This window comes from Enoplosus armatus, chromosome 6 (assembly GCF_043641665.1).
Source record: "Enoplosus armatus isolate fEnoArm2 chromosome 6, fEnoArm2.hap1, whole genome shotgun sequence".
NCBI lineage: Eukaryota > Metazoa > Chordata > Actinopteri > Centrarchiformes > Enoplosidae > Enoplosus > Enoplosus armatus.
Window position 1 is genome coordinate 16,595,044 of NC_092185.1, and position 15,227 is coordinate 16,610,270.

Consider the following 15,227-nt stretch of genomic DNA (forward strand, 5'->3'; position numbering starts at 1 on the left):
CGTGGGCCGCGTGGCCTAATGGATAAGGCGTCTGACTTCGGATCAGAAGATTGCAGGTTCGAGTCCTGCCGCGGTCGCTCTTTTGAAGCCCCATGATGTTGATGACAATTTTCCTCTGCACTGTTTCCCTCAATAACATGTATGTCCATTATCGGCTATGACTGACTTGACTACTAACCCGTTATACGACAGAGGGATATGTTGTAGTGGTAAAATGAGCGCATCCCCTTTACCTTGAAATAATTTTAAGCCCAGCTTCGTTATGTGGATGTGAATGTAGTGACTGAGTGAGGAGGTCGGTCTCATTTCACTGCAACACCTGGCTTATTGCAGCCCTATGATATAGCTACGCTATCCCCAAATGGTACTTCGCTTTGCTTCACACACCTACGATCTCGAAACCAATATTCTGTCTGCGTCTAAATGTACTGTGTTTATCATAATTGTATTAGCGAGGATGGTCTGGAGTGATTTATCCTGTTGTGTTTTGTCTTTGCTTGTTGTCAGACGATGGCGGATGACACGGAGGATGTTGAGCTGGACTTTGCTGCTGACGAGCAGGAGAGGGCGCGGAGAAGCGCAGTCATAAGGTGCACTGCAGGAGATGTTTATTATCAGATAAACTCAGTTGTCTTGCTCAGAGTCTTTTGCTTTTATTAATATAAAACCTCTCTCTCTCTCTCTACTGTATATATGCAGTATATATCCTTTATACATAACATTATAATATATAGGCCCTCTATACATTTAAATCACATGAAACGTCTTAAATAAATCTCAACAACTACATTAGAAACGTTATGCTCTCTCATGTATATGGCTGCTATTTCCAGTTACATAAAATATGATATTATGTTTACATACATCATCAGATGAAATCTCCTCATCTCTTTCTGTGCTCAGACACCCCCTCGCCTCCTTTTTCCACCTATTCTTCCGGGTGGTTGCCATCGTTACCTATTTGCTCTGTGACTGGATCAGCGAGAACTTTGCATCATGTTTTGTCCTGATCATCACTCTGCTCTCTTTTGACTTCTGGTCTGTCAAGGTGAGAGGTCAAATAGGTCAGCTACTAATGCTTCCCTATGCCTCACCCTTTCTTGCCCTCTTGCACACTTCAGTACTGTTTGATCCCCTTCTCTCACTACACTGGTTTTGCTGGTTTTGATTACTCACATTTGTCCTGTGTTTCAGAATGTGACTGGCAGGCTGTTGGTGGGGCTGCGCTGGTGGAATCAGATAGACGAGGATGGAAAGAGCCTCTGGGTGTTTGAGGCTAAAAAAGTAAGACACTGTCATTATTGTGTGCCATTTTGAATGTAGGAATAGCATTTTTGTATTTGTATTGTATTAAACATTGTTGTATTGCTATGTGCTTGTGTGTGTGTGTGTGTGTGTGCGTGTGTGTGTGTGTGTGCAGACCTGCCGGGGCGGTAACACTGGGACAGAGGCAGAGGCAAGAATATTTTGGCTGGGTCTCATCATCTGTCCTCTCATTTGGACATTCTTCTTCTTCACCTCCCTCTTCTCCCTGAAGATTAAATGGCTGGTGAGACACATGTTGCTTGTGTGCATGCTCTGCATAGAAGTGTGTCACATAATGTCCCTCCTAAATGCATCTGTCATGCCTTCCCCAGTCACTTGTGGTGGCTAGTATTTCCCTCCAAGTGGCTAATCTCTATGGGTACCTACGCTGCAAGGCAGTGGGAGACGATGGCCAGCCTCCACACACCCGCTCTTTCACAGGGCAGCACCTCCTGCAGCGTGTGAGTGACTTACTACAGCATTTAGCGTGTACAGTTGTCCTGTTACCATGTAAGTGTTCATTACAATTGAACATCAGCTCACTAATGATTTCCCCTCCTGCAGCCAGACATCATCTTTGGAATACTATGAAGATGACTTCCTGTACCTCTGCAGCGGCTCTGCAGTGCTTATGTATGTGTATTGTGTGTGTGAGCGAGAGAGAGAAAGAAAGAGGGAGCTATATGAGAGCTGCCTCATCTCCAAAGTTCCCACAAACTGCATACTTGAATGGCTGTGTGCCTTCCTTGTGCATGCCTTATGCTGCTGACTGACTGTTGTCCCATGGATCGGTCTGGCTATTATGTCAATAAAAGATAAGTGCATTTTCCAATTTTTCCTACTCAGTGAATTATTGTTGTTGGTCGAACACCACATATATGCAAATTCATTTATTATGAAAGCAGTGAAAAGCATATAGCTCATGTACAAGTCAGATTTCTAGATTGTGATGTACAAGTTCTTTGTCTGGCTTTCAGTAAACGTCTGTGGCAAACCCATTTGTTCCATTGACATACAATACGATGGAAAATGCAAGGCTAAATCTAAAGACCCCTAAATTAGCATTAGTACCTGTTAAGAAAATTGGCTTCATTGAAGGAAGAAAAGGGAGTCAGTTTGTATGAAATTGAGTGATTAAATCAAAGCAGGCGTCTCCAATGTGACACTGAAATCCACTACACCTCTAAAAGTTTCAACAAGACATGCTGATGGCACCTCAGATACAGTGTTAAGCAGTAATGTTACATGAACAAACAAATGAACATTAAACTCTGAGGAAAGTGTGTAGTTGTAATCTGTACTAAGCCTTTATGTTGTGGCCGGCAGATTTCCTGTGCTTCAACGCGCCACATGATGAATAAATGAGCAGAGGAACACGAACCACACAAAAGAATGGGAGTCATGCTTGAAAACAACAACAAAAAAAACCCTATTAAGATAAACATTATTCAAGCATAATTTAAAATCCAATAGAAACCAGTTAATATAAAACTTTTTTGGATTATAAATCATTTGGTATGAAATTTTCTTCCATGAGAAATTGAGTTTTAGAAATATTAATGTGTGTACTGCAGGTTACAATCTAACTCAAATTTATTTTTCATATCCCCCTATAATCTGGGGGGAAATTGGCTATTTTTTGACCAGGTTGAGCTAGTCTAATTTTAATACCTCCAGAAATATTTCTGCTTAGTGGTCAAACCATTCATTTTAAGAATAAATGTACATTAAGGTATTGCAGCCTATTCCTAAACTGGATGCAGTGGTTTCAAAAAGCAAACAATTCAAAAGTCTATGATTAAATCACTATCACTATGCATTATGTCAGTCTTGGGTCTTACATTCAGCCATTATTTCTTATAAACGTGCCTAAAAGACATAATGGGAATGACCCTCATGTATCTTCATTTGGTTCCAGTGTAGTTTACCACATTAAAAGCCCTCAGAAAACATTTTCTTCCGTACAGATTTGGAGGGAATTGTTCATACTACTCTTTGCCGTGGCCCCTGTGCTCCCAAGCCATCACATACATACGCCTCAAGACCGCAAAGATGTTTTATTTGTTAAGAGTGCTCACATCTGTGAAACCCTGTGAACAGGTTAGGGCGGGAAATCCTTTTCTTGTGCTCACTTGTCTAAACTTACAATAGCCTACTATTCTATGACAAGGAGATAGTGCTTTCCAGAGATAGAACAAAATATTCCTGAGGTGACCAGAATGCTTTATGCCTCTTGAGTCACAGTCCTTTCTTTGGTGTTGCAAATCTTGGATTTTACATGTTTTTGATTGCTGTGGCAATAGTTGAAATAGTTTTAACCACTTCTTTGTTAAAGCCTTCAACTGGAAATAGTTGATCACAATCTGGCCTGACTAGTGTTCTAGTCTATTTAAATGAAAAAATAAATATTTATTGATTTATATAAGGCTAAGATGTCGCTACTGATGAAGATAATGTGAAATGATAAAAAGCCCCACAGCAGCTGCTAAATGGACCTTGAGGTTGTTTTGTAAACTGCTGTTTCCAAGGTCAAAGATGAACTTTGAGTCTCAACTTTCAAGCCAACATGGATGAGAATTCCTCAAAGTGCTCGGGAAAAAAATGGAATTTTTCAAATTTGTAATCTTTCATGACAAATGGCCAAAATAGGCTATTGTGCTATTATCATTGTTATTATCATTATCATTATTAGGAGTAATAGTAGTCGTAGTAGTGAAGAAATCAGCAAAAAGCAAGGGAAAACTGTGAGGAGTGAGACGTCTACTTGAGCGCGCACGCTTTGGTGCCGGCGGACTCTCTGATTGGTCAACACGCCGCCCTGGTCCTGGGATGACGTCAGTGCGGGAGCGAGTAGAGGAAGCGCGCAGACTGGAGGGGAGGCAGAAGCTGGAGGACTGAGGATGAAACTGGACTCACCTGGAAGCAGCAGCGCCGACTCTCTTCAAGGACCCGATTTAAACGCAGAAAATTTCATCTGGAAAAATTCACTACGGCCTGAAGTTGCGGACGTTTCTCTCCAGAGTCTGCTTTGCTTCTGAAACAGGTAAGAGACGCGTCTGGAAACAGACAGGAATCGCACGCACAACATTACATTTTACCAGCTTTGGATCTGTTCTCATGCCATGTCCGTTTGTCTTATGTAGAAAATCTAGAGAGACAGAAGATGTTAAGTTTACTATATTTTTTTACGCGAGGCAACACATGATTTAACCATCAGAAAACGCCCTTGCGTTTCATTTCAAATGAGGGGAAAGCGTAGGTCTTTGGTCCCTAAACAGACAAAAAGCCCTTGTTCTTTAAAGTGCCAGAATATACCACCACGCTCCTCGGCCTATTATTATGATCAGTGACAAATTGCTCTCTGTAATAGCTTATGCGGATAATCCTTGTAGTGTGAAATAGTCTAGTTTTAGAAGAAGTAGGCCAATCGCAACTCTCATTAAAAGTGGGGACTCGTTGCCCCCAGGAGCACGAAAGAGCCACGAGCAAATTAAACCATCTTAAAACCCAGCTCAGTTCAGCTTCAGTAGAGTTTTTTTTTTAAAAGAGTCAGCTTTTGATTGAGTAGGCTACCACTGAACCTGCTGCATCAAAGAACCATTTCTTCAGGCCTACCTAACGCGGTCTCAGGTTCATGGTCATGCTCTCAGGCCGCCCCTGTATTGGTCACACTGACGTTTCATGATCCCCCAGTGAGACTATATAGACTTATTAGTATTATACCAGCTTACATGTGTAGATTTAAGTTCTAAAGTCTGTGCCTTTATGACTTCACAACAATATGTCAGGCAAAATACCACCAGTCATTCATTAACAGTGTTAAGATGTCATTAGGAGTGTATAAAACCGCACGGCAGGTCAGCATTAAGTCTTAATGGTGGCCCAAATGAACAATACATGGTGTAAAAGGAAATGGCGTATAGCTCTGCAGAATACAGGTCTGTCCTACAAATTAACTGTAGGCCTATTATCTAAACATCTTTCAGCTTACAGGTGGATATTTTTGAATGCAACTTAACAAGTGACATGTCACTGGTTTATATTTAAAATCGCCAGGTTAAACTAGATTTTTTAAAGTATCTCCGGAGTTGATAAAAAAAAAAATACACATTTGACACTTTCTGCTTTGTAAATTATGGGGTATTATGTCCTATTTCTCATACAAATATAGTGCAAGAGATTATAATGCAAAAGGCCCTCCCCACACACATACACGTATAAATGCAAAATAAGGTTTTCATGTACGAAAACCTGCAGTAATCATTACATATTTTTCAAGGAGGCTTTTCAAATCTAACTACAATATCAAACGAGATTCACAGAAGTTGTTAGGTCAGTGTAACGTCAGCATCGAGTAGGCCTTCAACCAGACACCTTTTTTATCACGACAGGACTATTTGACGGCTGTTTGTAGCTTCTTTAACCCTCAAAATGTGTGTTCACATTTAACACACCTGCTCCATGTCCTCTTATCGTGCTGGCCTGTTGTTATTCAACGAGGCCTCAATTGTTTAGCTGTAATTAAAAATGAATAAATGAGCTGGGAATGTGTTTTTAAATATTACAGGCCTACTGATCCTCACCTCCTCCTGGATGACGCCAGCATCACGACAGAGTGAGAGGGGCTCTGTTTCTGTCTTTGGTTATCTAGCTGTATGAGTGTTAAATACCTGTCATAAAGCTAGATAACCGAAAGTAGAAATGACTCCCGTAACGTTAAACTCACCGAGGCGGATTTTGACTTTCACCTCAAAACGGTAAGAAAATAGTTTTTGCTTTGTGGTATATGTGAGTTTTTAATTTAGCATGATATGTGAGTTTTTTCCCCCCTTTTATAATAAGTGTAAACCTTTCTTTGCTGACATGTTTTTATCTGTTAATTGTATAAATCACCCTGATATCAGTCACATGATAAGGAAAACAGAAACGTCTTTCACACAATATGTGATGTTGATTTTTATTTTTTATCTTATGGAGGAAGTACAAAGCACAACGTTTGATGTAAGCCCAGAAATATATACATATATATATATATATATATATATATATATATATATATATATATCACTTCAGTTTATTGTGTGGATTCATTATTTATTATTCATTCATTATTAGGAGCTGTGTGAATTAACACTAAGGGCCTGCAGTCAATACCTGGCCCTGTTTCAGTTGGTGGTTTTGAGGGTTGCTGTCCATTCAGGTTCCCTGCAACATGGTGTTGAATGTTAAACGGGTCGCCCAGTGGGTGGAGGGGAACAGTGCGGACTTAAACAAGAGCACCCAAACTTTCTCCCTTTCCAGGGCTCCCAAATAGACATGTATGAGACCTGAGATTTAGTAACATCGTTGGGGAATAATTGTATTTTTATTGTGTCAAAAAAAAATCGAATAATATGGGCAGGGAGGGTCACAATAGGTGCACAGGTGTTACTAATAACATTAACGCTCTGTTGTATTCAGGTGTCCCAGTAAGCCATGACAGTGAGTCAGCAGGCACAATACCAGCACCGTGAAACTGAAGCAGCTAAATGGAATTCAGCCATTAATTTTATTATGTACACCTGTGCTTTTCCTCCTGTGACAAAATATTAATCTGATCCTAATCTTGCTCTCCTTATTTTGTTGAGGTCCTCCAGGATTTCTCTCAAGGATCCCTGGAGGCACCTTTGGGACACACTGGTGTGTTGCCCTGCCATCCCTAGTCAATGTTCATATTTCACCAAAGCAGATCCTTTTGATTTATCTTTTACACAGTTTATTTCACAGCACACTCTTTACTACAGTTACTTTAATCTTTTGGGAGAGCTTTTTCCACTCATTTGAAAAAAAAAAAAACGCATTTCAGATGTCACCTGTGAGACTTTGTTTGTGGAAGAAAGAAAAGGGAGGCCTCTGCTTTGTCCAGGCCCTAATGTCTCCAGGACTGCTAATAATGCAGTTGAGTGGTGTAGCACCCTACGCACCCAGGGTTAAAAAAAACACTTGGCGTCTGTATTTAAAGCTGTAGCAAATCTCTGAGCCTTTGGGATACATTGTGTCTTGCCTCAATGAGAAGGCCAAGGCCATCCTGTAGACAGGAGCTGAACTTTTTAACTTGGTACTTCAGCTCTGTGCGGCGCATACGCTCAGCCCGGAGAATGCCACTAAAGCCTAAAGAGCACCAAAGTGAGATGAGTTTTCATTCACTCGTTAACTACCTATTGCAGTAGAGCTCGCTGTCAAACCGGGCTAATTGCTTCGCTTCACAGCGAGATATTGGATATGTGAAAAGGCCGTGGTCCAAGTCTTTTCCTGAGCTTTTCCTGTTACAGGTAGCGCATCAACTTGGCGTGCCTCCTTAATGAATGGGAATAAAAACACTTGAGGGCTTTTTTATGGGATGGTCCAATGCATCCTTGTTTCAGCCTGTGTACATGTGTAATGCAAATTATTCTTTTTGTGCTTTTATTGTAGCAAAAAAAAAACACAAACACAAACACAACACAGGGATTGCTCTCTGAATGAGCAAAGCCAGCAGAGATTTAGAAGTTTTTAAACTTTATAACCACAACTCAGTGCACATGTAAGGTGCTGTTGATTTAAAGAAAAACTGAATCAACTGTTTAATTAAGAACCAAATAATCAAAAGACTGTGTTTTGCTATACTGAGAACTAAGAGTGCAAAATGTGCTTTTCATGTTTTATTCCTCTGTTTTCTCTCCCATCTGCTCTCGTTACAGGCTTCAGATTAACAACATTGATTGATCGGAGGTTCCTGAAAAGAGGGTAGAACCAACATTAAAAGAAAACGAGGAGAGAGGAGAGAAAAAACGGTTGGTCCGGAATTGCCACCTCCTCCTTCCCCCTCCCCCACTCCTCACTCCTCACCCTTTTTACCCAAGAGCCTCTAATGCCATCTGTACTGCCAACGGGGGACACTTTGCCCGTGCCAGGAGGCGGACAAAGACTCCTTGGAGTACGGGACGCGCTCAGAGGAGCCATCTTGGGAGATGTTGCCGCGACACCTAAAATGGCTGGGCTGGCACACGAGGTGAGCTGCATCATGGTTTTCTGTTGGGTACCAGTGGAGCCGGTGGTGGTGGGCAGGAGGTGGGAGAGTGTGTGTGTGATTGTGTGTGTGATGGGGGATGGGGAGCAGGAGGAAGGACGAGGGAAGAAGAAGAGTTTCCCATTTCCTCCCCAGTCACACATGGCCTCTCCCTTTTCTCCTCTATCTTCTGCTCCTGCTAATTAGCAGTTAAGGGGTGATGTGAGGGGGTGGTGGGTGAGGAAGGGTGGTGGTTGATGGGGGGGGGGGGGGGGGGGGGGGGCTGGGTAGCAAACAAAATTAATGAGCTGGCACTGGTTGAAGGAAACCTGCCATCCTCTCTTGTCATGGTGCTTCTTTGCACACCAGGCAGTGGTGTACGTCGAGTTTCCACCCGACAAACCTCATCGACTAATTCATGCAAAACTGCCTTTGTTACGAAATTCACATTATGATATTTAATACAGTATCTTATCTATTTTAATGTGCTGAACCCCTCAGGTGAATTCTGTTGAGGAGGGGATGATACTCGGATCATTTCCTATTTGGGGAATCACATTAGTGTTTTTAAAAGTAGAACCATTACAATCTTACAATTTAATTTACCACATGAACAAAGATATGTTATATGTGTAATAATATCAGCACTGAATATTAGCAAAACATTTATATACTGATGTTCATCAGAACATTCAAGTGTTTCAAATGGCACACTTCAAAGACTGGTTACATGTTGGATCTCAAACATTATATTATATTGATTACAATTACAATGCCGCACACACGGTGAAGAACTTTATTGGACACACGGAGACAAAAAATGTCCGACATCACTGATGTAAAAATGTCTTCCAAAAACGGACAAACAGCGACCGCCAAATATCAAAGCTCCACATCTTTACCACTTCCATGTCTGTAACCTCACACACCCTGTGAACGCTCCTCATCATGGCCTATAGAGCTGCTCTGTACCCCCGGTGGCTCTGGCAGCAACCTGAAGCAGAGCAGAGAGACACGTGAGCATGTGTGTCCAGGGCCAACATGTGCAGCTGCAGTGCTTGTGTGTTAATGAACAGCACCGTGCGTTTTCACATTATCATTCAGCCCCGCTCTCTCTCTCTCTCCCCCCTCAATAGCTGTTTAGTCCCCCCACCCTCCCTCCCTCCCCGCCCTCCGCAAAGGCCCTGCTTTCCCACCATTGTGGGAGCTGGTGCTGCGGCGGGCCTGGGCTTGGGGGGCAGGGTGGGAAAGACCCTCCAGACTAGACATGAGCAGATGCCTGAGACATTAGACTGTCGTGCGGATCGCCGGGGTCGGGGCGAGCCGCTGAGTTTTAATGTGTGTGCAAGTCTATGTGTGTTTGATATGTGTGTGATGGAAGGGGGGGGGGGGGGGGGGGGGGTTAGTGGTCCAGGCCCTGGAGTGCCACCTGACTGTTCATTAGCCTATTCAGCCTCCTCTGCATGTCTGAACGGCATGGAGATGGTGTCCCTGCTAAATGAGAAGGATTTAACCATTAGAAATGCATTCACACATGAATTATCTTTGCTGGATTTACCAGCTGGCTATGAGTTGTCCCCCATGCAAACAGAAACTACATATTGCTACGTATTGCCCTCAGGTGGTAAAAAAGACAGACATCATGGAAATCTCACAAGGCAGTTGGTGGCACGGTGCATCAACTGAGAATGACTCAGCCAAGGCGATGGGTGTGCCTAACAAGCAGAATGATGTAACCCACGGATTATTAATGAGCCTCATACTGTACGTGTGCCTCCACAAGATATGTAAGGCATGTGCAGCCCACGTGTCAAAAGATTATTCCCTCTCTTTATTCATATAAAAGACTCAGAGCTGTCTTTATAATTGCATTCGTGCTGCTCATCTGTGATATACAGCGCATTGCTTCGGGCAGGTTTGACAGAGGAGAGAAAGCAAGGTGAAGGCGAGGAATTAATCTTGGAGATACTGTAGCGTGCTCCATGCTACGTCTCTGTTGCATATATCTCCACAGTACGTTAGAGAAAACAGAGGAACAGAGGGGAGGGAGGTGATAAAATTGTTGCTTTCGAAAAGTAAAACTAAAGCCTGGCTTATCACAAAAGGGTTAAAGATAGTGGCGGCAGCAGAGACAGGTGTAGCACATGGGGCAGCCATGTTTGTACCTCTGCATTTGCTGATGAAGTTAGCTTGTGTTAGCTTGTGCAGTGCCATGCTAAAGCAATTTGCAGCCGCGAGGAGCTGGGCATGGAGGGCTGCTGTGTGTGTTTGAAAAGAGTGGGGGGGGGGGGGGGGGGGTCTGTAACTGTATGTGATAGCTGCGGCAGTCGACAGAGACAGCGTGGTCAAAGAGAGGCGGTGACTGAAGCAAATTTGTCAGGAAAATGTATTCATGCTCACTATTCCTGCGAGAAGAGCAATCACTTTTTCTAGTATTTGGAGGATGTAAAAATAAGTGACATGCACACAGAATATTTATTCGTCTAATAATTACTGTCTGTAATTTTGTCTAATTGCAATATGTAGGTTGAAATAACATGAAATGAGCATCAGGGAAGGAACACAATAAAAAATACGCTGTCAAGCGGAGCTCGTCTTGATTTTAATATCATGTGATGTCTTGTAAACACTTTGGTGAAACTGCTTACAGGTCTGGTTTTAATCTGCTCTGAAACAAAGAGAGGTTTCAATCAAGATTGTCTGAAACCAGGGTGAGGTCAGCGGCTTTGACACTGTGTCAGGAGGATTTAGGATCTGAACGTCCCTGAATCTTTCTCCCCACACTGTAGATGCAGTGACTTGAATATTCATTACCTAAAAATTGAAAAATGTTTTTCCCCCTCCAGAAGGTGACAGAATATAGACAATTACTTCTCCTTTCTTTCTCCTCTCTTTTCTCTGTTATTCATTATTAACTGTGTATAGCTTTTGCTATCTGAGATTTTCACTGCAAGGAAATTATAATGTGTGACATGATGAAGTGACAGTAGCCGGCGCTCTCTTCCAATCCTGTGTGGGTGAAGCAGCGTAGCCATAGTAGCGATAAAATGTTAATACCATATAGCTCCTGGGTTACCTCTTCGGATTCTCCTCCCTATGTGTGGACACTATTAATGTTTTAACGGCTCTACTGTGATATATAAAGCCCAGCTCACGGGCCGCCCATAGTCTTGGATGAGGTCCAATGTGGGTCAAGCGAGGCTCATCTGGGTTTTTTAATGCAACTTTGGCCGAGACTAATCTAGCACAAAGCATGACATTAAGTATCTTAGAGGAAGATGGAGAGAAGTTTCTACATCCCAGGCTTTTCAGATTACGTCTGTTGGCTGTGGCGTCCCTGAGTAGGGGTCCTGTATGCTCCAATGAAAGTAGAGGAGAATTAGGTGACTGAGCCTTTAATACAGCGGCCCTTTGTAATCATACCAGGAGGAGATGAGGCTCTGGGGTGAAGAGAATTAGGGGGAATCCTTGGTGTGACCTCATTTTTACATGTTTTTTTATTCGATTGGTACAGTACGTGAATTTGATAGCAGAGCAAAGGGTGAAAAAGGGAGTAAAAGAGGAAATGTTCATGAAAAAAAGCAAAAGTCCAGAGTATAGTCTTATCCTTATGTCACTGTTCTTGCGTCAGATGGATATATGGATCCGTCAGTCTGTCAGAAATCAAGTCAAGTTCAAGGTCGTGGGTGCAGCCGCTCTGTCTGCAGGCCAGTCGGGAGTTAAGAGAGTCTGTGGCCACCCTGGAGTACAAGAGGAGGAGGAGGTGGTGGTGGGTGGATGGGGGGTACATAGCCTTTGACCTCTGGTAGGGTTGCTATGGGAAAGAGGCCGGCCGGCTCAGTAATGTACAACTGAAAAGGCCGAACTGTCAGAGCTGTCCAGCAGACTTCAACCCCCCACCACACACACACACACATACACGCAAACTCGAACCCGTTCACACACACACTCACAGATGGCACGGGCCAGCTTGGGAATGTTAGCTGCGAGAGAAAACGCTTTATGTTCATCAGACACCATTATAATTCATTCAGCCTTTAGAGTTACACATTACCAGTCCACACCTCTTCCTCACTGCATCCCCACTATTGTGTTGGACCACTGCTGTCTCATTTTTCAGCCTCATCCTACATATCTCAACGCCCATTATGTGTGTGTGTGCTGTAGACTTATAAGACACTAAATATACCCTTACTGTGGTGACATAACTGCTTACATTGCAAACAAAGAGCTTTGTCTCCTTCGCCAAGTTTTACAAATACAATCGGCCACAAAAAAGGCTTCCCTTCTAAAACATGACACAAGTCTTTTCAACAGGAAGTCAGCAGAGATTTCCTAAAAGGTGCACATAAAGATCTTTGGCTTTTTGTTAAATTCTGCTTCACAGGAGCTTCTACACAATAGTTGTTTTTATAAAACAATATGTATGTAATTTAAGTTGGTACCAAGCATCAGCAGACCATCATTCTTTAGGAACAAATTGCACATATTACACTGTAACCTGTTTTGAAAAATAGTAGATTAATAATAGTTAATTGTAGATTAATGTGCCATCCTCTGTGGCCCACACCTCCGCTCCTGTGTTAAACTCCATGTACAGACATATAGATGAAACAATCTGTGATAATAGTCAGTTAATATTTCTGTCTGCTCATTTTAAAATGGTCGGTGTTCGATGTTGTGAGTGACTGCATGTCAGAGAGGGCATGCAAATCCACTGATTGTAATATGTGCATGTTTCCATGCGCGCCCCCCTCCCCCCCTCTGTAAATGTGTGCAAGTGTGTCCTCATTTAAGGTTGCATTCATTCAGGGGAGGGGTCTCAGGAATAAAAGAGTGTGTATTTGCATACGCTGCATGCTGTCTACAGAGAGGGAGCAGTCAAAAAAAGATGTCAGAGGTGGACAAAGAGAACGAGCACAAATCCTTCATTGTGGGGTTGGTGGGAGAAAGGCCCTGTCTGAATTGGGGAGTGGGTGAAAATTGACAGAGAAAGAGTTCGGGCTGGTTCCCTGTGGGGATAAAAGCCTTAAGATCCCTCCATGCACACAGCCTGAAAATGGGAGAGAAGAACAACATGCAGAGCACAGGGGCCTATTTTTTACAGGGCATGAAAAGGAAGTTTGTTTTTCTGAAACACTGCCTGCAATTTCTGATGTACAAAACTAAAAACCGTGCACAACAACAAATTCAGTGTTGTCAAAACATACTCATCAGCGTTTCAAATAAGCAAAGAGCTTAGGTTTGCAGAATCATTATTGCCTTTTATATACTTGGTCTTAAAACATATCTCCATAGAGATTGTCCTTTTATATGACAGTACTTTTATGTGGGAAGTGTATTTACCCTCTTTATGTGTTGTTTTACCTTGTGGCACTTTGTATTATTTGTTGTTGTTATTGATGCTTTAATCTCTGTTATTGCAAATGTTTCATTGACCGCTCAGCACTTTGCAAGCTTTGAAAAATGCTTTACAAATAAAGCTTTTAATTATTGTTTGGAATGTTTCATGTACTATGACAAAACTTGTTTTACTTTTATGAAATACTGTCAACGCCGTCTAATCCTAGAGAGTATGTGGGCCTATCATAGTGAAAAAATCTTCACAACCTTCTTTCTTTTTTCTTTTCTTTCTGCCCAAAATGTGAACTATGATTACTGTCCATGCAGGGTGGAAGAGTTTGATTGTCATGCTAATGATTCCCTCCATGGTTTATCCTTCAGGATGTGAGAGGGTCTGCAAGCCCTGCTGCACTCTGTAGGAACCTGCTTCGGCACGAGGGGATCGTCAACCAAACTCAACGACATATTGGCACCAGAGACTGGCACCAGAGCATGAGGATTATCTGTCACCTAAATGTTAAAGGACTGTAGAAACAAAAGAGATGCTATGTACTCCTGAAAAGTAAAACTTAAGATGTGTCTGAACGTTTATTTTAAGATCCTGTATTAATGACAGAGTGTGCGATTGGACACAAATCTGTTATTTTACAAACTGTGCAAATAAAAAAGCCTTAAATGTTCCTATTTACTTCTCACTCAATACATTATGTGCATGTTCATAGCTAATGCATGTTTTAATTAATTCAGTTATTAATCAATTGTTCTCATGTCTCAATTGAAATAGTAATTAATAGGATATAAATGCACAACTGATGAAGTTTATTGTTTTACGTTTACTGCCTTCACTTCTTTGAAATAAAACATATTGTTATAAAATATTATCTTCTCATCTCTTTATTTTGGTGATCAATTAGGAAACAACAGAGTGTTACACCGGATTATTACATTGCTGACATGCTGAAGGATTTGTTATTTTATATCGAATATTTCCAACAGAGTTTTGTCTTTAAGAAGACATTAAATTAAGTGTTGCAGGAGTCAAGCTTCTCCCTCTCTCTAGATTCACACGGTAATGTGTGTGAGCATCGTGTGAGAACGTGTTTGAGTGACCCCGCATTAAGTTTTAATTAGGAGGAGCAGACAGAGGGACGTGTGTTGAATCAGTGTGGGAAAGAAAAGTTCATCATCCACAAAACTCAGTGGACGAAATGACCCTGCCCGCTGTTAAAATATATAATAAGGTTTTGTTCATTCCTCTCATATTTTATGTATAAGGAAAATGTAAACGGTTTTTTTTGCATTTTACAGTCACATTGTGCAGATTTCTTGCTGCACTTTGCGAAAGTCCTAAAATGCTGTTATATTTGATGGATAAAAAGATGTGTGTATATGTTGCTTACTTTAAATCCTTTGTATTGCTGTCCACTAGGCCCCCGTTTTGACGATTAATCAGGTTTTGGGATTACAGGCAGTCCTGGTGTCAGTCGGACCTCAATCAGTGTGTCCGACTGATCTGTGTCCGGAGTCAAACAACAGATGGACACGCGCAGGG

General features: G+C 42.0%; 1 protein-coding gene and 1 non-coding gene across 2 annotated transcripts; both read left to right on the plus strand.

Moving 5' to 3' along the window:
• The first annotated feature begins 4 nt into the window (after positions 1-4).
• trnar-ucg (transfer RNA arginine (anticodon UCG)) lies at positions 5-77 on the plus strand. Its single transcript has one exon. It is a non-coding gene; the product is annotated as a tRNA-Arg (tRNA).
• A 433-nt stretch (positions 78-510) lies between these two features.
• Positions 511-1,896, plus strand: LOC139287048 (Golgi apparatus membrane protein TVP23 homolog A-like). The gene is made up of 6 exons (XM_070908018.1): positions 511-590; positions 904-1,048; positions 1,195-1,284; positions 1,421-1,549; positions 1,638-1,766; positions 1,870-1,896. Exons 1-6 carry the CDS (start codon positions 511-513, stop codon positions 1,894-1,896), a joined length of 600 nt encoding a protein of 199 aa, XP_070764119.1.
• Positions 1,897-15,227: the final 13,331 nt, after the last annotated feature.

Excerpts from the sequence above, each read along its gene's own strand:
- LOC139287048 (XM_070908018.1), top strand. The coding sequence starts at position 511 with ATGGCGGATGACACGGAGGATGTTGAGCTGGACTTTGCTGCTGACGAG. Across the intron at positions 591-903 it reads CGGAGAAGCGCAGTCATAAG|ACACCCCCTCGCCTCCTTTT; the intron begins GTGCACTGCAGG and ends TTCTGTGCTCAG. Across the intron at positions 1,285-1,420 it reads GGGTGTTTGAGGCTAAAAAA|ACCTGCCGGGGCGGTAACAC; the intron begins GTAAGACACTGT and ends GTGTGTGTGCAG.